This window comes from Notolabrus celidotus, chromosome 21, assembly GCF_009762535.1.
Source record: "Notolabrus celidotus isolate fNotCel1 chromosome 21, fNotCel1.pri, whole genome shotgun sequence".
In the NCBI taxonomy this organism is placed as follows: Eukaryota; Metazoa; Chordata; class Actinopteri; order Labriformes; family Labridae; genus Notolabrus; species Notolabrus celidotus.
The window spans coordinates 23,499,370-23,522,643 of NC_048292.1; the positions used below are offsets into that span (position 1 = coordinate 23,499,370).

At 41.6% G+C, this 23,274-nt stretch overlaps 1 protein-coding gene across 1 annotated transcript in view; it reads left to right on the forward strand.

Moving 5' to 3' along the window:
- Positions 1 to 23,274, forward strand: part of nav3 (neuron navigator 3) — a 292,564-nt gene that overhangs the window by 82,263 nt on the left and 187,027 nt on the right. Inside the window, exons 2-3 of the mRNA XM_034673746.1 lie at positions 1,280 to 1,397; positions 4,868 to 4,920. Of these exons, the coding sequence (XP_034529637.1) occupies positions 1,280 to 1,397; positions 4,868 to 4,920 (171 nt within the window). The remainder of the gene's footprint in view (positions 1 to 1,279; positions 1,398 to 4,867; positions 4,921 to 23,274) is intronic.

Consider the following 23,274-nt stretch of genomic DNA (forward strand, 5'->3'; position numbering starts at 1 on the left):
GTTATCCGTCCCTTCAATCTATCTTTGAGACTTGTAGTTTATCAGGCACAAATAAAAGTACCCATCACATATCCTTTACTCATTTAACTTTCTTTACATCTGAAGGGAACCTTCTACCCGTGTATTGATCTGAAGGGGGTCATCCCTATGTTCCCACATTTCTAGGACATTTTCAAAATGAGGTCTTGTGTTCCTACATTTCCCTTCAATTGAAGCCCTATCCTCCCACAAGTGTTTTGGAAGCACTTTATAGTAAATGAATGAATGAATGAATGAATGAATGTTAATAATTAATTGTAATTAATGAGTACGTTTATTTCGATCAGCAGCAGCAGAAATCGTCACAATCACAATCATTACATGAAAAAATAACATAGGCTGATCGAAAAGTGTTTTGGCTGAAGCAGAGCTTATAGATGCTGAACCCTTTTTTTCATTTCTTTAAGTCAGACAAACAAAACCAGATTGAAAAAGATATTTGAAATGTGTGTACACAGGCACGCTCCCATCTGAAGGATGTACAGGTTGTGATTGCCGCTTTGCGTGGCTCTGTGGTCCAAAACAAATTTCCCCCAAGGGACAAAACGTTTAACCCAATCCAACCAAACAGCTGCCACTTATTGGATAGTCTTACTTTCACTCTCACGGTCACTGTGTTGTTCTATTATTTACCACAGGGCCACCACCACATGATGCCGTTTCAGAATGATGTAGTCATTCTCGGTATCTTTGTAACATCGCGTTGTTCTCACAGTTAATGCTACTGTTAGTGTGCTTTGGTTATGTAATGCTGAACAGTAGCATATTCAGTTATTATCTGACATGAGAGATGATTAATAAATAGTGCAAAAAAGTAGTGCGTGTTGTCAGTGCAGGAGAAAAAGTCAGAAATGAGTTTAAACAGTAACCCTCATTGTGCACCACATTCTTAGATTAAGATCTTGTTCGATGACAGGCTTCTGAAGAGAGGAGATGAAGAGCTGCCAGAGGGAGCAGCCTCCTTTAAATCATAAAGTGATCTTTTGTTTTTGTCACTTAAATGTCCAACATTCAACCTTCAGCTCTGCTCTTTATTTCCTGTCCGTCACTGTTCAAGTCATGATCTCCCCGGACTTCACTGAGCTCTCCTGTGGACGCTTGGATCACTTTGTTGTTTCATACATATTTTAATTACTCAAAGAGAGCCGCAGTTACAAGCTGTACTAAAAACTGCAACCTCAAAGTGTTCCTCACACCCACATACACTGATGCTAACAGGGTGTTCATTCTGTCTCTGCAGATTTACACAGACTGGGCCAATCACTACCTGGCCAAGTCTGGCTGTCAACGCCTCATCAAGGACCTGAGCCAGGACGTCACCGATGGAGTCCTGCTGGCACAAATTATCCAGATCATAGGTAGGTATCCACACACACACACACACACACACACACACACACACACACACACACACACACACACACACACACACACACACACACACACACACACACACACACACACACACACACACTCAGAGGGCATAACTGAACAGAATGTTGGACTTATGTTGCCACTGCAGTATATTTTTCGGGACTTAAGTGAAGCAACGATGGCTTTATCAATTTGTTATCAGCAATAATAAAACACTGCATGGGTCTATAATTCATTCTGTCTGGTAGATGAAACAACCACCCACACACACCCACCCACCCACACACATACACATTCACAAACACACACTCACACATTCTGGTTCTGTCTTTCTTGTGGTGAGTCGAAGGGAAGCGGTTTCTCAGTCTGAAGCAGAATTTGGGCCAAATCACAGCAGTTCTCTCTTGTTTTGGGTGCTGGGTGAGCTGCAGCAGAGATCTATGGATCTGACACCCAGCGGTAGAGAGGCATGTGTCACCCATTGAACCCCGGAGAGAGCCTTTACTTCCCACTCTTTCTGTCTGTCTACATTTCTTGTCTATGTCCCCGCATCTCCATTTCTCTCTGTGCTCTGATGTCTCCCTCTGTCTGTCGCTCTTTCCCAGTTCAACTCTCTCTCTCTCTCTCTCTCTCTCTCGCTCTCTCTCTCTCTCTCTCTCTCTCTCTCTTAGTCCTTATGTCTTCCACTTCTTTCCATCTTTGCACTTGTCTTACACTTGTTCTTAGCGTAGTGCAGCAACAGTTTTCTAACCCATTATGGTAATGTAAAGCTCGCTCTGGCAAAGAGTAGTGTAGGGGATTACAGTGAAAAAGCAGTAATCACATTAACAGTTACTAATCAGTGTAAGACTTTCTCACTTCGCCCTGTGTTAGCCAATGCAGCAGCTTAATATAAGAGGAGGTAACTGTCTTACAATGAGAGGAAAATATTTTATTAGTAATCTCTATTTGGAGCTTCTACATAGAAATATAGAATATAATGTAAGCATGGGGTTTGATCTGGCTGTACTGACCAATCATAAATCAGGAGGCTTTGGTGTATGCAGGATTATCTCTCTCTATGGAGAGTAAAAGCAGGTGAAACACAGTCATCCCAGATCCCATCCATCCATGTGTCATCTTGACCGCTTATACCGTTAGGGGTCACAGGGGGGCTGGAGCTTATCCCAGCTGACTTTGGGCGGAAGGCAGGGTACACCCTGGACAGGTCCCCAACCTTTCACAGGGCAAACATGGAAGACAGACAACCATTCACGCACACACTCACACCTACAGGCAATTTTACTGTAACCAATTAACCTGCTAAGCATGTTTTTGGTACCCGGAGAGAGCCAGCGCATGCATGGGGAGAACATGCAAACTGCAATCCAACCGGGGATTCGACACCATGCAGCCCTCTCCCAGCTCCCATCTGTTATTCAATAACAATTTATTAACAATCTTGATTCTTAAAAGTATGAACGCTGTGTAAATTGGTTTAAAAAAAAAATGGAATTTGATGATTTGCAACTCATTTATAGTCACATTTGATTGAAAATAGAGCTAAGACAACATATCACTAGTTGGAAATTAAAAATGTTAATTGAAATTTGATGCCAGCAACAGTTTTAAAAAAAGTTGGGACACAGGGAAATCAAAACTCGAAACAAAACAAAAAAAATATTTGCAATTCTGAAAAACATCTAGAAGAACATAACTGGATTATTAAGGTTAATGTGCAACAGGTTAGTAACATGACAGGGTATAAAGAAGGGTGTTCCAGAGAAGCTGAGTCCTTCAGGAGGAAAGATGGATAGAGGATCATCATTCTGTGAGAGACTGTGTGAGCAAAAAGTTCAACAGTTACGGAATAAAGTTCTTCGTGGCCACATTGCAAAAAAGAAAAAAAAAATTAAATAATATAAAAAAAAAAAGATTCAGGGAATCTGGAGAAATCTCTGCACATCATTAACCAATTTTGGTATAGTGAGTAAATCGTCACATACCCAGAAACTAAGCAGAAATGAGGCCTCTGTATAACTTAATATTTACAGTAAAACTGAGACTCACCAGAACCAGATTAACAAGTGCTATTTTCAAAGAATGTATTAAACTAAGCAAGAAGGAATGAAGAATGCAATGATGGCATTTATGACTGCAGTGGGTTTCAAGATGGGCCCTTAAGTGACTCCGAAGTTGTTTTCTTCTCCCCTCAGGAGGTTACTCTGTCCTTTTTAAACTGTCCTGTCTGCTAACAGGGACAGTCAAAGTGTATTGCCTACAGAGTCAGGAATGTATAACATTTTAGGATTAAGGATGTTTGAGAGAATAATTTAATTTTACAGTGGGACTTGTGTCCTATCTGCTAACAAGGAGGAGACAGGCTTTATGACCTATGCTGCAGACAGCCAGCAAGAGGAGCTCTAACTGTTTTATCTCAACTTTTGTGGAGCTGCCATGTCATCCATCTTTATATACTTTGAGGTTTGGACTTCTTGAGGGCTTAACACAGGTAAAAATTTTAAGTTACCCCTTATTGGTCAGTGAATCTCTCCTCACTGAAGTCACTGAGGTCTTCATGAATCCAGTCATAACCACACAGTTATAAATAATGAGACGCTGATGAGAGTTTTGCTCTAATTCGAGCTGTTTTTGTGATTTTGTGTCGTCTCAGCCTCATTTCTCTTCTCGTCATCTGACATTCACTGTCTTTGCTCTCTCTCTCTCTCTCTCTTGCTTTCTTGTCTTTATGTATCCGTCACTGTCGTTAACTTTTCATTCTCTGGGACTCCCTCTCTTTATCACACACAGACACAAACACACACTCAGACTGAAGCATTCTTTTTCCTCTCAATTCCAAATGCTGCTTTTCTCACTGATGCTGTCTGTTTCCTAAATCTCTATTCCTCTTTAAACTCCCCCCTCCTTTCTCTCTCTCTGCCTCTCTCTCAGTCACCCTCTCCTCTCTCTCTCTGTCTCTCTCTCCCCCTCTCTCTCTCTCAGTCACCCTCTCCTCTCTCTCTCTCTGTGTCTCTCTCTCCCCCTCTCTCTCTCTCAGTCACCCTCTCCTCTCTCTCTCTCTGTCTCTCTCTCCCCCTCTCTCTCTCTCAGTCACCCTCTCCCTCTCCTCTCCCTCTCTCGGATTGAAACTTTACCCTTCCTACTCGCCCCAACAGACAATGAGGCCAAGCCGGCCTGTCAGTAATTCTCTGGCGGCAGCTGACGAATTAGGCAGCTTTGCTTCCCAGACCTTTCCTGCATCGCTCTGCACCTCAACACTCAAAACACACCACACACACATACACACACACACACTCACACACCCACACTCACACACCCACACTCTACTATGTTAACCTCAGCAGAGGTTCCCTGCTGGATTTCTGCACCTGAACTGAAAAGCTGACTGGACGTGTTGATGTTAGGGTTCAGAATGGGACGACAGTAAAACTATTCGTTTCCTTTTCTCACACAGCGAATGAGAAGGTGGAGGATATCAATGGCAGCCCCAGGAGCCAGTCGCAAATGGTGAGTGTTACAGCCTGACATTAATATTCATCTTCATCTGTCCTGTCATGCTCTGTTGCACAGGAGAGATTTATGTTTGTGATGCTGAAGACGTGACTTTAAACTGCTTTACTATGAGGCTGTAATTAAGTTTCACGTTGAGCTTTACACTCTTTTTACTGGATTTCACAGAGTGGAGAAGTAAAACAAAGTCCTAGGTTACAGGGATTAAAGTTTCTATTACAGTATTCAGGTGATGCTCTCAGTTACAGCTACTGTGCTTTATTCACAACTTTTTATGTCAGTACGATAAACCTGTGATTGAAAGAGCCTTATTGTTACCTGTTCAAAGCTATTTGATACAGATAACTTACATTTACTGGGAAAAATTCAAATAAATTTACACTTAGCTTTTGTCAATGTCCTGTTTGGGTTAACGTCATATGGAGGTTAGGCTAAAAATGAGAAGGGAGGAAATTGTGCTTTTCAGAAATAGAAAATAAAGTGCTTATCTTTTAAAATGTAGTGTTTTGTAGGTGACATTTTGGCTTGTTTTGCCTCAGAAACAAACTACTGTGCCCTGTTACATTTCAGAGGTCGATGAGTTTTTAGAGGATTCATCAAAGACAGAATTCATAGTCTAACTAGTGCTTTCTTATCTACATACACTACCAGTCAAAAGTTTGGACACACCTTCTCATTCAATGGTTTTTGTTTATTTAATTATCTTCGACATTGAGAATACACAGAATACCAAGAGTGTTCAAAACTGTCATGAAGGAAAAAGGGTGCTACTTTACAGAATCTAAAATATAAAACATATTCTGCTTTGTTTAACACTTTTTTGTTCATTCAATAATTCCATATATGTTCTTTCATAGTTTTGATATATTTGATGTTAATCTACAGTGTTTCAAATAATTAGAATAAATAGAAACCTTGAATGAGAAGGTGTTTACAAACTTTTGACCGGTAGTGTAACTGTTTTATCCTAAAGTATTACACTTCAGAAACATCGTCTAGAGATTAGAAAATTACATTCACACCCTTTGGAGGGGACTGAACTTTAGTTTTGAAATCACTGGACTACTGACCTACATTATATTATAAAACAGTTAGGATGAGCAACACTTCTGGCAGGTTTACATTGAAATGCTGCATGTGCAATCAATTCATAAAAATCCTGTCTGTAAAGCTTTTACTGTAAGATAAGATAAGATAAGATACTCCTTATTCGTCCCACAACAGGGAAATTCATGGAGTTACAGCAGCAAACAAGAAGGTGTACAGTACAAGAATTAAAAAAAAGAAGCATAAGGCTGATTTCACCTCTGTACTGTGACAGTTTGAATGCATGTAATTCTCATGATGACGTTTATATACTACAATGAATTGGTACCTTACTTACATCTGAATGCAGAAAGCTGCTGTGAAGAACTTCAGTTTGTGTTGATGTTGGCACCCCTAGTGGACAAAGTTATACCTGTCATCTCTTTGCTAGTCTGCTTTTTACGTGTGTTAATAATGTTTCTGAAAATTTCATCCTGGTTTCTTTTAAGAGACAAATATAACACTCATTTCAGTGTCTGCTGTGGAGTCAATCATCTGGTGTGACACCTCCCAACTCACTGTGGTTAAAGGCATTACTGTATAGAAATGTTCAATACAATTGCAGGAGGTCTTGTTTGCTTCTGTGGGTCATAAAGGCATCACAATTATTGCCAGTAAACATTCCTCACAGGAGCTTCAGTTATGTTTTGAGCTTGTGGAAATAGTTCGAAACACACTTTTAGCTTAAAAGTATTTGATTGTTCACAGTCAGAGAAGGTGGGAATGTCTTTGTGTTGGTCAGAGCCGCTCTCTCATGTTGCAGAGTTTAGACTCTGAGCACATATTTTTGCCGTTTGTCACCCCAAACATGCAGCTTGGTTGGGGCCCAGTTGTCCTGTTCCTTAAAGTTACACTTCCATTTGAAGTGAGGTTGTGAGGCATTAAGGGTGTGGCAGATTGCTTGGGTTGAGTATCTGTATAAGTTACAAAACTTGCATTTAGTTGCTACTTACGTTTCTTTTTCACAAGTCTAATGTACTTATGTTTGTTTTACAGCTGATAAACATTGATGAGAAGTTATTTACCCCAACGCCATTGTCTTCCCCTTAACCCTTATGGAAAGTTCCACCAGATCCATGTCTGGTCCATCTCCGATCCGTCACGGCACCGGATCTGATAGGTTTCTTTTCTAGTCAATGTGATAACTCCCACTGGATCCACTCCGTTGCGTTCCGGCTGCATTTCTGATCCTGCAGGTCTGAATGCAACGGATCAGATACACAAGACTTCTATTTTTGCCAGATGCCGGAGCACGAAGCATGAATCTCAACAGAGCAGATGGAGCGGGACAGGAAGTCAGGCACCAAAACAAAATGAAAACAACCGGTTAATTTTCAGAATAAAACACTCTGTGTTATCACCAGATCATATTTCACTTAACTACAACAACAAACCGTCATGATGAGTGGAGCCAGGCCTGGAGTCAACAGGTCAGAGGTTTTCAGAGAACCATAAAGACAACATGGATGAGGAGAGGAGGAGGAGAATCCTTGATTCAGTGATTACCACGGGGAAACCTTGGTCACATGACTCCAGCTGTCCGGCGGTCCTGCTCCATGCTGCGTTCTAAAAACGCAACCGGTGGGTGTTGAAGGGTGAGAGAGCTCAGAGCTGGACCGCAGCGGATTGGAGACAGACCGTACACGGATCTGGTGGAAGTCCCCTGTTAGCCCAGGATTTTGGCACCTCTCAATTTGGTGCCTATAACCCATCTGCAGCCTTTTGACACCATTTACCACATATATTAATAACTGTTGCATGTTTCAAACTGATAGAACGTATCCCAGAAAGATTGTTTTTCTTGTTGTCTTCATTTCTAAGCGTGGGGTCACTGAGTACCAAGCTGCTAAATTTGAGGTCGAGGAGTTGGGAGTGAAAACATGCTGGATAATCTCCAGAAAGTTGGTAACAACTGCAGGAATGACGCTGCCACTTGATCTTAAACACAGAGGATTCCTAAAGTTCAGACCCCGACATATTTCACTTGCTACGCTGCGTTCAGTCGTCTGTATTTCTGGCTGCCATGCGTCTGAGCGATGCCGGTGGTTTCCTCTTTTCCCTTCTTTAATGAGATGACGGGCTGTAGAACCACTGATTGTCGTCACTGTGAGATAATCACCCCTCACTTTAACTAGAGTTGACTAAGTGTTTATGCAGTGTTGGTTTTTGCCCTGGCATCTGCTCTGCTGCCATTAAAAGTGACTAAAGCAGTTTAGCTGCTTCGGCGCGCTTTCTTAATAAGACAGTGTGGGCGAGGAGCGTGTTTGGTCCTGACAGTGTGTGTGTCCTGAGCCCTTTGTTGAAGCTGTGTTTCGCATATTCATACCTGCCTTTACAGCAGTTTAGCATTATTCAGCCATTTTTACATGTACTAGAATTTTAATGTTTCTGCTCTCTGGTAAGAAGTGAGCAGATTTAAAAACCTCTCTTCCTACATCTGAGGATATTCTGGGAATTTTTCCAAAGAATTCAATCACTGAAATCTATTTTACAGCCAGTTTCACATGTCTAGTACAGTGTTCAGCTCCTCTATGGTGAGAGCAGCTTTAACAGGGGAAGACTGAGCACTTAGTTAGAAAAACATTAAAGAACCAGGAAGGAAAGCAATGTCAAAGTCTTGTGAATCAGGGTTCTCTTTAATGTCAGTGTGTGAGTTATATGTGTCAAAACAAGGAAAGGATAAAGCTCTTTGTGTTTTTGTCACATTAAGTGATTCTGGTCACAAACAGCTGAGTCGAGAGTGACGCTGTAGTCACCAAGGGAGAGCTGTAAGCAGAACTGCAAGCATGTGGCTCAATATGCCAACAACCTGTGTGTGTGAGAGAGCTTGTGTGTATGTGTGCGCAACTCACTCTTTGTCTCGGTCACTCACTAAGCCCATTGATCCACCACCTGCTCGGACCACGAAGGGTACAGCCAGCTTGGGAATTGAAGTTTTGAGGAAGCAAGGTTGCTGAGAGTGCAGAGGGAAGGAAACATCTGACATGCACATACAGACGTAACATCCACAAGATATATAGCAAACAGGCAGAGTCTGTGTTTGGGCAAACAAGGTTTCTGCAGCAGGAATATTTAGACAAGAGATGTCAGCGGCACAAAGTAACTCCTACAAACAGGTGCAGGACTTACACAAACTGTAGTTAATCTAATAAACCATTTTAAAGCTGTTTCATTTTATTGCACTGAGGGCGCTTTAACATATTCGTTCTGTTTCAAATCAATTTTGCACATTTGCCAGGTGTTAAATACTGTAGCACACTAAACACCTGGATGGAGTCTTGGACAGGACTCTGTCTTAGTCTGTTTCTTCCTGTGAGCAAATGTGAACGTAGCATATGTGATTTGAGCATGAATTGAAATGCCATACTCTGCTTTAAAGCTATGTATGGGGTACAAGCTGTAAAATAATTTGTCTTATAACTTGCATTAGTTGTTTGCATATATGCATGTAATTTGGTAGCAAAGGCAAGACTTACAGGCACTTTATGAAATGAACATGAAGATAATCCATGTAAAGGGCAGTCACAGTCTCCAACCTCACAGAGTTTGAAGTGCATTTTGACTAAGTGTGTGATTGTTTAGTGCTGCTTCGACAAATCTTTAAGTGCATGAAGGTTTCTTGGGGGTCGATCAAGGATGTTGTAAAGTGACTTGTTTCAATTAAAATGTAAATCCTGACTGACAAATTTAAAGGTGAGAAAACACCCATAAAACAGTCACAGCTGAGCACAGTTTAATCTGCAGGCAAATAATGTCAAATTGGCCAGGACTTTCACAGTGCTATGGTGAGTGACGCCCCCTGCACCCATGCATTAATGAATGAGAGAGACGAAAGGAGGAGAGACTGTGTGCCCGTGACTAGAGATGTCTCTTAAGTCATTCAATTAAGCAATAAATAAACATTCAATAAGAGACTCTGGAGGCACACTGTGAGCAGGGCACAGCTAAACACCTGCCACAGGATTACCACGGTTAACACCTATAACCAATCAGATAAAAACAATACAAATATTAGAAAATAGAAAATGTGAACAACTAATGAAAAAAAAAGGTTTGACAGAATAATCCTGCTCAGCTACGACCTCCAACCTCTCCTTACATCACAGGCAATAGAAAACACAGTTTTACCTCTGATCTAAAGTGAAAGTTAAACTAACGACAGCCAAACGAAACTTAAGGAGTCAAAAGTCTTTCACAGCGCTTCAAAAGAAAGGCAACAAAGACAAAACCAAACCTTGCTTGTTTCTGTCAATTGTATTTAAAGCAAACTTAAATAATATAAACAGAAGTATTTTATTTTTTTTACTCTCATCATGACAATTTTTCATTGATACATAGTCTTGGTCTTGTCTCGGTCTTGCCCTGCCTTGTTCTTGGTCTCAACTCGGTCTCGGTCCCTAAATGTCTTGGTCTTGTCTTGGTATCGGTGCACTCTGGTCTCGAACATGTCTTGGTCCCGGTTAATGTGGTCTTGGCTACAACCCTAATCGAGGGTGAATGTTTGGTTGACAAAATGCAATCACATAGTTTTCATGCAGACTTTCTAAAACCAAACTCTGCACTTTCCATGAGTGTGCATTTCTGCAGACTTTCCTTTGGGACTCACCCAGAGTTCACTGTGAACTTGTTGGCATAGGGACATAATGAAGGGACAAATATTTGTAAAGGAATAACATGAACTCCCCTCTCACTTTTAAAAGTTGACTATTATATATTAAGTCTACAACAACACATAAGTCTACATATTATGGGTAATTCTATCTCTAGGCAATGTGTGATGTGATGATAGTGTCCCAGTTTTCTTTTATATGGGCTCAGTTCTGAGGTTTTCAGGTAAAGATTTGGATTGGTCCGTATTACCTCTGTAATGGTATAATGTGTCTCTTCTCTATCCTGTTTTTGGTTATGATTATTCATAAGTTGAAGTTGAGTTTCACTCTTGACTAACAATGCTCAGATATTTCATCCTGAATGCTTCCTCACACCAGAGAGTTTCAATCAACACATACAGGACTGTAAACCACAGCTTGAGTGGCTATCGGTCAGCAGAGTTTGATTAACATGACTTGGCTCCGTGTTTCACTGATGATGTAAGATGAAGGTTGCCAAGTTGTCCGATCAATGATTTACCTTCCAGCCCATGTGACTTACTGCTACAGCTCTTGGCTTGTTTTGCAAAACCGCATGAACACCAACCAGACCACTGAGCAAAAATGTAGCTTTTCCTGTTCAGACCAGAAGAATCAAACTACGCTCCCTGAGGTGACGACATGTGGACTTACGGACGTCCAAGTGCAAAAGTATTTTGTTTGGCCAGTTTGTCCAAAGTTTGAACACTGGTATAAATCCTACACATAAGTTATTTATGTACTCCTGTCCTGTGTTAAACCAGAGCTTTTTTCTTTTTGCTGTTTGAGTCTTATTGGCAGCCTGAGGTGTGAATTGTGGAAACCTGCCACTGGCCACCATACACCTGGAGCTTTAGCGCCTTGGCCAGAGACATCACAGTAGCAGCAGCTGTCAGAGAAAGGTTAGACGAGTCAGATTTACTTCCTCTGCACAGATTATTTCTCTCTTTTGGGACTTGAAATGGTGATCCTGCCGTCACAGGACTGTTTCTCAAAGTGGTGGGTCGCTGCCTGGTCCGGTCAGTGGACAGAAGCCAACTGAGCAGCTGCTGGAAGCTGAGGAGCAGAGACCAGGCCGGCCCCAGCATCTGCAAGCTTTACTGCTGATCTACATACATAATACATTCTTTTTTCTCTTAACCTCATGTTTACAGTGTGAAAGAACCACAAGTCAGTCGGAGTCTGATCATTTCCTGCAGAGCTAATCCAACAGAAACACTTGGCAGATGCATGGATCAGTCATACACTGACCAACAAAGGTCTACTCTGCCTTTTTACTGACATCTGCCTCTTCAGCTGCTATTTTCTTTTTTCAATAGCATTTTTCCTCCAAAAGTTTTACCTCAGCTGCACCCTGGGCAACTTATCATTTCAAATAACACTTTTTTCAGGAATCAGAAAAAATCTCTAAACTCAAGGACTGAAAGATGATGTTATCAGTGACATTGTGAACACTGTGAATCCTTGCAGATAAATTCACAACTCTCTAAATGCTGCCTCTGACAGGCAACATTAAAAATGGTTTCAACCCTGCATATGTCAAAAGAACCATCAAGGAAAACAGTGTTTATTTAGGGGTGGCTGTGGCTCAGCAGGTAGAGTCGGTCGTCAACCAATCAGAAGGTTAGTGGTTCAATCCTAGCTCCTGCAGACACATGACGAAATATCCTTGAGCAAGACACTGAAACCCAACTCTTTTGTTCAGGGGTGTGTGAATGTGTGTACAAATGAGATCAGCTAATGCTGATGGTCGCTTATATTAGCAGCCTCTACCATCAGTGAGTGAATGTGGTATGAATGGGTGAATGCGAAAGCACTTTGAGTAGTCAGACAGACTAGAAAAGCACTATATGAGTGCAAGCCCATTTACCATTTACCATTTTATTTTAACAAAGTGGAAACCTCCAGCGTTGAAAAATGAAGCCAAATCGAAAAAACTGCAGTTCTGCAACTGTCCACTTGAGGCTGGCTGCAAGCTGAGGAATCCCTAATGGGCCCAATGTTTGGGTGCCCATGTTTTCAGTTCTGGGTGTGGCTCATTTATTTATTTGTATACAGAATTTTTACAAATGCATGCTAATTTCTAGTTTCTGCATTTCCATTTGCTATTTGCTCTCCTTACTGTTACAATGCTTTATAAAATCCTGCATTTTGAGGTATGCTTGTATCCTCTGTCAATACCAAAAACTCATCCATTTGCAAATGTGCTGCTTCTGCAAAACCACAAAGTAAAGTTAAACTATTCTGAAATGATGTGCAATAACTTTCCTTAAACTGAGGCTCAATAAGTTGGTAGGTGAAGTGTTTTAGGCATGCTTTAACAAATATTTCCTGATTCTTTCTTATGTACCATAAATTTATGGTCACAAACTTCAAATACTGCTGACAGATTTCCTGTCTTGATGGTTTTCCGAAGAAAAATGAGCAGCATCCTTCGACTAAATGTCAGACTTCCACTCTGACTCTTTTAAAGTTCAGCAGTGTCTTCCAGTAAGAGAGGAATGATTATTTTCTTACCATGTTTTGTCGGCCTGTGTAACATCCCCATTGTCAATGCAAATGGGTTTCTCCACATTTGAGGCCCGGCCGTATCCAGTGGTCAGACTGGTTGAAACTGCGAAGATGCCTTTTTCTCCCAGTAGACTCTGCGGCTGATGTGCTGTGGGACAGAATGTTATGGTTGAAATTATTGGCGAAGAAACTAATGATTGCTGGGAATTTGTTCCTGAGTGTTGGGAGCGAGGCTTTTGTCTAGAGAACCGTACCCTCGACCATGCTTTTGGTCCCGGAAGGAATCATCTAGAGCCACGGGGCACGCCATCGAGGATGATGAGAATGAGGAGTGACAGCAGCAGGGTATGAGGGGATTTCAACTCAGCAGAGATTTGAAGCTGGTTCTGTTTCTTTCCACTGGAGTGAATACAAATATTTCCCTTTTTTGTTATTGTTTCGTGATAATGAACCAGAGTAAAGACGGAAAATGTTCAACATAGATTAGATATGTGTCCAGGGGGTGATGTGAGGCAGATTTGGAGATACATTCAGGTTCATCGGGGAAAAGAGTGTTCAACATTGCAAGAAAATTTGCTGTTTCTTATGTGCATCCAGCACTTTTCTCCTCACCCATTCTAAATCACTGAATATATTTGATCCTCCTCTCATTTGGGATAAAACCATCAACTTGACAAATATGATCTTCAACTATAAATCCAATCTTTGGATTAAGGATCACGCAGAGTGTTTGTGTCTCACTCACCTCATGACATGCTCTGCAATCTGTCTGCCATGTGAAACCTCACGCCCTCTGACGCGGCACTTTTCCAGAAATTGTCCAGACATCCAAAGAATTCACTCAGGTTTTTGAATGGAGATGGGGTTTTTTTTCTTCATTTCTCTGAAGACTTGTGCTCAAACACAGGAACGGCAGGCAGGGGACAGCAGAAGAGGCTCATTCAGCAGAAAATATTAAAGCCTCGCAACACTAATCCTCCTCATTATAGACAGACATCATTAGCAAACCACAGAGCGCTTCCCTGCAATACAGATGACTGTGCAGTTTCACTCCCTGGGCGTGTGTGTGTGCGTCCGTGTGTGTGTCTAGCGACCTCAGCAAAGGATTTCAGGGAAAAGAAACAAACACTCGCCAAAATCCTACATGAATGCACAGATGCAGAGATGCAACATCTGTCAGCAGAATGCTGCACAGGTTCTGGTGGAAGAGATTACATCAAACACTCAGCCACTTTAAAGTTAACACTTTGTTGCAGCTTTTCATTTGTGGTATTGGATTTTGAAGTGTGCCATGGATCATGTTTAGATGGGCTTTTTGCAGCATTTGGCTCTCCCCCAATACATTCTGATTTGACTCTGTAATTTCTCTGGCTGCTGATTTAGAGTGAGGGCGAGTTTGTGTGAAGTTATGATGCAGTTTGTTAAATTATCTTGACTGCTATTTGGAGATAAATCAGTTTGCATTACATTTGCATTACTGAAGGGAACTCAACGAGACATTTCTTAGACATGGTAAGCAGGATGTGTTTCATTTGGGTGATACCTTTGTTTCAAACGTCTGCAAGATTATTTTGTACATTTAAAGCTTTTATTTTGAATAAAACAAAAAGCTTTCAAAAGGTCACTGAGTTTACTGTTAGACGTAAAGGTGTCTAAAGAGGTACGAGGTCAAGATACCGTATAGAGTTAAGTTGTTTCCTTTAACTCACTCTTGATGCGCTGCTCTCCCGTGCTTCAACTTGACAAGACATTGAAACAATCTCAACATCTCAACTTAACAGTCTCACTGGAAACAGAAAAGCGCTCTCCACTTCTGGTGAAAAAGTCCCACCCTTCAGTGTTTCAGCCTCAGAAGCAGGTCTGGACTTTATGCGCTGCCTTTGAGGCCTAATTGAGTCTAGGGTTTCTTTGAGACCATAAAAGCCCTGCAGTGTCATCTGGGCCCCATCTGTTGGCAGCCCGCTCAGACAAGAGGACAAACGGCACGAGCCACTCAGTGGTATCATCTTCGCTGGCCTGATGTGTCATCATCCTCACAGCTTGCTATTCATCTCTGCCTTTAATTGATCGTGCTTCTAATTTGAGTCTCTGGCTTGACTTCCTGTAACGTTAAACCACCTGGCATCTATGTGACACTTTTCCTCAGGTTGTTAATCTAATTATACCGTCCTTGGCTGTCAGGCAACTCACCTATTATGAGAGAGTGTTGGTCTGGAAATACACCGACAAACGGATGATGGGAACTCTGGGCATCTGAAACATCCCTGAAGTCATCGTGCATGTCCAACATTTTGCCGTGAGTGGCCAAGAGAGGGCTGAGCCAGATGGTTTATTGAGACTGCTGAAACTTTAGCTTTACTGGGGGTACAGTTCATTCTGTCCTCTTGTTCACAGTCTGGATGTCTTGGTGGTAGAGAGGTGGACTTTAGACCAGGGACCTCAGGTTTTAATCACTTAACAGACTGAAAATATGGCGAGTAAACAAGCTAGACTTTGGTACTCTTCATCCCCAAAATGTGTAGACAAATTTCAACACATTTTAGAATTTGTTAACCTTTCAAGGCAGATGGATCGGCCAGACTCTATATCTGTCTTCAGGCGGATCCACCTTGTAATGCTTCAAGCTGATACGCTTGTCCCTCGTCAGACAGTGAGCAGACCAATCAGCATCATTTTTAGGCGATAGCTACAGGTGCAGATTAGTTGTGGTGTGAGCAAGAAGTGACTGCGAGCATGTAAAATATGGCGGCCCCAGAAGAGAATTGCATGGATGCATCTATTGCGGCAGTCAGAACTGGACAACATGTCTTTTTCAAAAGAAAAGAAAGGCCTATAATGTATTCATTGCATTTATGAAAACAGCAAGAATCGTGTATTGACATAACAGCTGCCTGTCAAGCTAGCTTTGTTTATTCCTTGGTGGCAGCACAAGCCTACCAAATCATATGGATTGTTGTTCTAATTGGCCCACAATGAATGTGACATTGTCAAATTAAGATAATGCAAACACCAGGTGTCATACGTTTAAAAAAGATCTTTATAACAATAGAACATAATTATTTTAGAACACATGCCCTGAATCAAACGGCAAATAAGCATAGTAACTTGGAGCAACCAGAGCTTGTCCATACTAATGTTTGAGATGTCATACTGTGTCACACAAACACTGCAGGTTAACCGCAGTAGAAGACCAACATATGTGAGCTTTTATTTAAGACTGGTGTAAGTTTTATAAACTGTCTGGATACTGGACTGGGGTTTTAACTGTGTCACATTATTTGCATGTTTGTCTCTTTGAAAGTCAATCAATCAATCAATATTTATTTGTATAGCGCCAAATTGCAACAAACGTTATCTCAAGACGCTTTTACAAACATAGGAGGTCTAGACCACTCTATGTCAAATTATGAACAGAGACCCAACACCAAGACAGGGTAAGACTCAGTCTGACCCCACCTTAATCCACCATGAGCATTGCACCTCGCAGTATTTAGCTAGTTACAGTGGCGAGGACAAACTTCCTTTAACAGGCAGAGACCTCGGGCAGGACCAGACTTGTGTTAGACAGCCATCTGCCTTGACCAAGTTGGGTCTGGAAAGAGGGATAGAGGAAAGTTATCTGCATATTCAAAATTATTATTTTTTCAGTGCATTCATGATTGTTGTTGCACCAACACATATTTGTCTGGCCCTTGTTGTATCAGAAGTGGTCACTACCTTGCGTTACGTGTTGAAAAGCATGCCTGATAATGTGCATACGAAGCGAAGACTTGGAGTGTGGTCCAGTTTTTAATGGATGCTCCAGTGTCTGAGCAGCTGTTGAGCTTGGTGCTTTAACACTGTGTGGACATCACTGCCTCTGCTCCCTGTCTCTTGTGAATCCTCTTAAGGGTCCATCTTATTTTTTCTTTGTCCCTCTCCAGGCGCCAGTCTCTTTTTATTGCATGACAGTGTGTGTGTGTGTGTGTGTGTGTGTGTGTGTGTGTGTGTGTGTGTGTGTGTGTGTGTGTGTGTGTGTGTGTGTGTGTGTGTGTGTGTGTTTGTGTGTGTGTGTGTGTGTGTGTGTGTGTGTGTGTGTGTTCTGGAGCACAGGTTGACCCTCTCATATGTTCTCTGGTCCGGCAGCTTGAGTGTAGCACCCAGGGGCTTGTTATGGGCTCCCCTGTAGCCCAATTGGAAGCTTTTAATCACTCATTATAACTGAGCGACGTCGGCAGATGTTCTGTTACGGGAGCAGAGAGCTGGCTTGTTAAAAACGGGCAGAGTGAAGGACCGGTTACCTTTGATCCAGCTCAGTTTGTTTGACTGTGACGCACCAGCTGTAGTCCGTCTTTCTATTCTGAACATTCTCTGACAACCAGGCCACCTTGGCAGCCTTTTCAGCCTCCTGCATAGCAAGTGCCATGGTTGCCCCTCACCACCCATCCTTACTCTCATTCCTTACTGCCTGCACAAAGAGAGGCCTGTCCTGTGCTTTGCACTGACTCGAGAAGTGAAAACAACACGTACTTCCTCTGTATTGTATGAGTCAAAGTTCAGGAGTTTGGATTAGATTTATTTTTTGACACTTACATCCTAAAATGCAGCTTAAAGTGAACTATTGAAGGTTGGGGGTTTTGAGAACTGCCAGAGCTTCAGTCTCCAGATACCATCAGTAAAGAAGCACAGAATGCTTAAACTCAGTGTGCGTAAGTTTGTATGATATTTCCTTGAATAGAAGGTTTTCAGCAGCAGCTTTAACCTAATTGGATAGATAAGGTGATAATGTTCAAAGGAGCAAGCCTCCAGGATTGGATCCGTGAAGTAGTTTAGAGATACTGTTGATGCCAAGACTTTTGCAGCTCTCTTGTTAACACAATATCCACAATTCCTGTAAAGGCTGTTGCAGCATTATTTTATTTTAGCTTCACCTCTGAAATGAAACTTTTTAATATCAGAATTTGAAAGTTTGCCAGACTTGCATGGTTTCATGTTTCTCAGGCGGTTGTTTCACGGTCCTAGAATTGCAACATGTGCGTAATGCTGGAACATTCATGAGACTGAATGGAGTGCAGTCTTTGCAAAGTGTACATGGCAGCCTGTAATACACCCACACTGCATGTTTGTTAGGTAAATTAAGATTTGAAGAAAAGGAGAAGCTTTTAAATATGTGAATCATTTTGTGGGTGTCTGTTTTTACTGATGTAGACTTTCACCTGACATACACTACCAGTCAAAAGTTTGGACACACCTTCTATTTGAAACACTGTAGATTAATACTAAAGACATCAAAGCTATGAAAGAACATATATGGAATTATTGAATGAACAAAAAAGTGTTAAACAAAGCAGAATATGTTTTATATTTTAGATTCTGTAAAGTAGCCCCCTTTTTCCTTCATGACAGCTTTGCACACTCTTGGTATTCTCTCAGTCTGCTTCATGAAGTGGTCTCCTGGAATGGTTTCTAATTAACATGAGCCTTGTCAAGAGTTCATTTGTAGAATGACTTGCCTTCTTAATGTGTTTGAGACCATCCGTTGTGTTGTTCAGAGGTAGGGTAAGTACACAATGGATAGCCCTATTTGACTACTGTTGTAATCCAGATTATGGCAAAACCAGATTATTTCATTGTTTTGATGTCTTCAGTGTTAATCTACAATGTTGAAAATAATTGGAATAAATAAAAACCATTGAATGAGAAGGTGTGTCCAAACTTTTAACTTGTGGTCCTTCTTAATTGCCAAATTGTGTTTGTCCTGCATTCCTGCAATACCACAAGCTGGGTACAATTGAAGGAAAGCTGTTAAAGCTTAGAGGTGCAAAATATACCTATAGCTGCTGCAACTGATTTATCACTGCTGAGGAATCAGCATGTGACATTTAACATCGCAGAAAAGCTGCTGTAAAGTCTGCAGCATGTTTTCATGGACACACACAGAGGCTGAGAGAGCAGAGGTGGGGCTGCACCGAGAGAGAGAAGGACAGAGAGAGGAACAGTGAGACAATATCTGACAATCCTCAGTGACTGCAGCAAATAATGAAGGTGCATCAGAAGTCACTTTGCAGTAGCTCTCTGTTCAGCCCCACAACAGTCTTACTTTTCACACATTAAGACCAGGAACATAACCCTCTTAATTTCTCTGATATTTAACATGACTTTTAGCAGTTTGAGTCCAGTAGGCTATGAAGGAAGCAGCTGATTATAGCCATTAAGACTTTTATGTGAAAATCTTGCATCTAAAATAGCCTCCAGGTTGCAAAAATTATTTTTAAGTGTATATGTTGCATCATAACTTTTTGTACTTTGTAGTCTGCACAGGGTTTGGTGCATGGTTTATGCAGTGTGTGATCACATAGTTCAAACTGTGATAATGATTTTAAGTGCATTAAGTTAAAGATAATGTATAGTGAAAAGGTAGTTGTGTAAATTAGAATCACAACAGGCTGAGCTGGATCGCAGTGCAAAGTGGAGGGAGACCTGCATCCTGTCGGTGACTCAAGGAGAGATTGTCAGAGAAGCAAGGACTGTGTGGAGGTATTTCTCACCTTGCATCATAGCTGGTCAGCAGGTTATGCAAACAGATGCCAAGAGAGTCAGCAGCTTAACCTCCCTGACCCTTTAAGGAGAAAAGGCCTCAGACAGCACTGACAGGACTGAATGTGTCGCCTGTCAACAGTAACGCTATCCATCTCACTGGTGATGTTTTCTCACTCGTAACAGGGCTGTAACTGTGTACATGACGGAGACAGTGTGAACTGAACAGACATCAACAAATACATCTCGCCTCTGCTCATTTTCCCTCCTCTGCTCCTCGCTTCTTAAGCGCCCTGGAATGAAGATGAATAATAACGCCTCCACGCTCTCTTTCAGATATTGTTACATATTTCATTAACAGTATTTAAGTGAGACAAGGTTAAACAAGATGAGTTTACTGGCTGCATCTTAGTGTTTGAGACTTCAAGCTATTTAACCTTTCTCATTTTTCCACTCTCTTTTTCAGCTCGGTTGTTTCTGATTGTGCCTTAAAGAACCTCGCTGCTCATTTGTTTACCCGTCACAGAAAACGATGATCTGTGAAAACAGTTCACAACAGTGTGGCTGCGGTTAAACTCAGGCAAGAAGAGCTGATGTTGCATCACTTGAGTCATTATGGATGTATGATTATTAACAGGTTTCATCCAAAGAGTGTAAAGAACATGGGTGTAGTCTCAGTGATGTCACAAATTGGTTTCTGAAGATGCACTGTGGTGCAAAAAGATGGCGGTCGCCAGACTGGAAATGTTGACTCCAACTACCTCACGACCTATTAACTGGCAAAGAGGTGCATTGATCATCTGCAAGCAAACAGCTACATCCTTCTGCCACTCCAATCCACCACACCCCTCTTCATGCCTAATATGTGGACTTCTTAGACACAAGACTTCCACCAGATCCGTGTCCGGTCTGTCTCTGATCCGCTGTTGTCCGGCTCCGTGCTCTCTCGTTCGTCAACACCGACCAGTTGCGTTTCCAGAACACAGTACCGAGCAGGACTGCCGGACAGCTGGAGTCATGTGACCGTGGTTTTCCCGCAGGTCGGAGGTTCCTCTGAAAACCTCTGACCTGTTGACTCCAGCCCTGCCTCCTCTCAAAATGACATTTTGTTGTCATAGTTAAGTTGAAAACGATCTAATGATAACACAGAGTGTTTTATTCTGAAAATTAACCAGATGTTTTCATTTTGTTTTGGTGCCTGACTTCCTGTCCCGCTCCTTCTGCTCTGTTGAGATTGATGCGTCGTGCTCCGGCACCCGGCAAAAATAGAAGTCTTGTGTATCTGATCCAATGCGTTCCAACCTGCCGGATCAGAGACACAGCCGGAACACAACGGAGCGGATCCAGTGGAAGATAACACATTGACTAGAATAGAAACCTATCAGATCCGGGGCTGTGACGGATCAGATATTGACTGGACACGGATCTGGTGGAATTCGGCTGTTAGCCTCAGTGTTCTTAAAACAAATGAACTGTAAAAACATCAATCACTGCAAAGATATTAAGGATAAAGACATGATGTATTAAGACCAACCACGTCTGTAAATATGTGCTATTCAACTAGCTGTAGTCCAAATGTCATTTTAATGTTGGCTCTGATGGGGATCCTTTGGGTTTTATTGCCACTCTCAAGTGGATACTGGAGGAACTGCAGTTTTTTGTACTTCTGCACCGTACAGTCTATGATGGCTACTCTATAAAGTTGCATTATGGGAAACGTAGGATCCAGTCTGCAGTAAATTAAGAAATTGGAAGTCAGGATAGTCTCTCTGCTTTGACTAAGGATGAAGAACTTTCAATTTGAGTCCCTCAAGTCCAGTTTCAAGTGCATGACTAAACTGCTGCTGTACCTCTTCAATTAAAAATCAATTTCTGAATCCAGTATGGAAAGTGTTAGACACACTGTGAAACTGAAAGACAGATATACTTAATTTTATAACTGATTTAGTGTAACAAAAACCAAGCTGAGTCTGAAATTACAAGAAAAACAATGAGAACAAAAAAGGCAGAAGACAGAACAGATAGATTATAATATTTCATCATTTCTTTTTACTCACAGCTTCATCAACAGAGGAGATAATGAGATCTGGCATGAACAGTGAAAAGGATTTAAAGAGATTAACCCAGACGTGAAGGAGGTGACTCGTTAGTCTTTGTCATCCACGAAACATCTTTGTTTGACTCGCTCTCTTTGTCTCTCTGCCAATCACTCACACAGCCTACACACACACACACACACACACACACACACGCGCGCACACACACTGTCTGTGCAGCAGATGCGTAAAGCCACATGGAGGCCCTCCAAGTTATTTGATGCTGTAAACAGATGAAACTGAAGCAACATAAAAAATGAGATAACCGTGGATATAGGCTCGTGTTGCCGTGCAGTCTGTTGTTTATTCATTGTGTGTGTTTATCTGCTGACTGAGATACAACTGGAGTTTGTTTAAGAGGGACGAACGTCACAGACAGTACGTCCTCATAGAGTCATGTTTTACTCTGTTATATAAATAATAAGCAGAGGATAATTCAGAATCTTGTTTTGTCTTTGAATTGATTCATTTTTGTTTGGTTTTCTCGTGTAAGAATTTGTCGCACGCGGTTCAGCTTCATAACATTTTTTCTGCTCTCAATGCAAACTTTGAAATGAGTTGTTCAACTGCAGATGCAAAAACTGGAAATGCACTGAACACTGAATGCAATTGGAAAACTGGTACCTGTGTTTATGCAAGCTGAGCTCACACACCGATCTTGATATATGAGCCTAGAAAAAATCAACTTGTTTCTTCAAGACTCCAAAACGTTCACTGTTCTGCCCAAATATGTAACAAGACTGCTGATGAAAAATAAATCTAGAAAACTGTTTCAGAAGAGGAAAGAAGAAATGATTGGAGGTAGTTTATCACATGACAGCAGCAAAAGAAACAAAGTTGGTGCCTGCAGAGAATGTGAAGAGACGTTTGCAAAATGTCAGTCAGTTGACATTTTACACCATAAATTTTACCAGAAGCAGCAAAGCATGCAGACTTCTTTTAAATTAGGGTAGCCCAAATGGGGCCCAGACTTATGCAGGGGTGGATCCACCCTGAACCACTAAAGGGGTTGCACTTGAATCAGGTCTAAAGTCTTTTTTAATTGATATTTATTATCAGGTTGTTTTACATGTTATTGAGAATGAAAAATGCCATGCAAATTCCACCTCTACTCGGCAGGCCTGAGCTTGATGGATAAATGATGGTAGTGCATGAGATCAACACAGATGTTGTTCCTTAAACTCAACACACACTGTTTTATTAAAGATTTTAGAAAAGCCTTATCTTCCGCTATCAACCGTAATTTATTTCCACCAGGTCAAAGGATCACTGGAGCTGCCAACCCTGATAAATATTTCATACAACACATCTCCGGCCAACGCCAAATGAGAAAAAGTTTTTTTACTTTGGATTCTGACATGATGAGTGATGATCTTTGGATTATGAGACAGGATCCTTTAACCCAGCCTCCCCTCTGCCCATCAGCTGCTCTCCAGCTCCGTCCTCTCTGATCCATCGTCTGACAGCAGCTGTCCGCTCCGCACTCGCTGCGAGTGATGTGGCGGGGTGAGAGA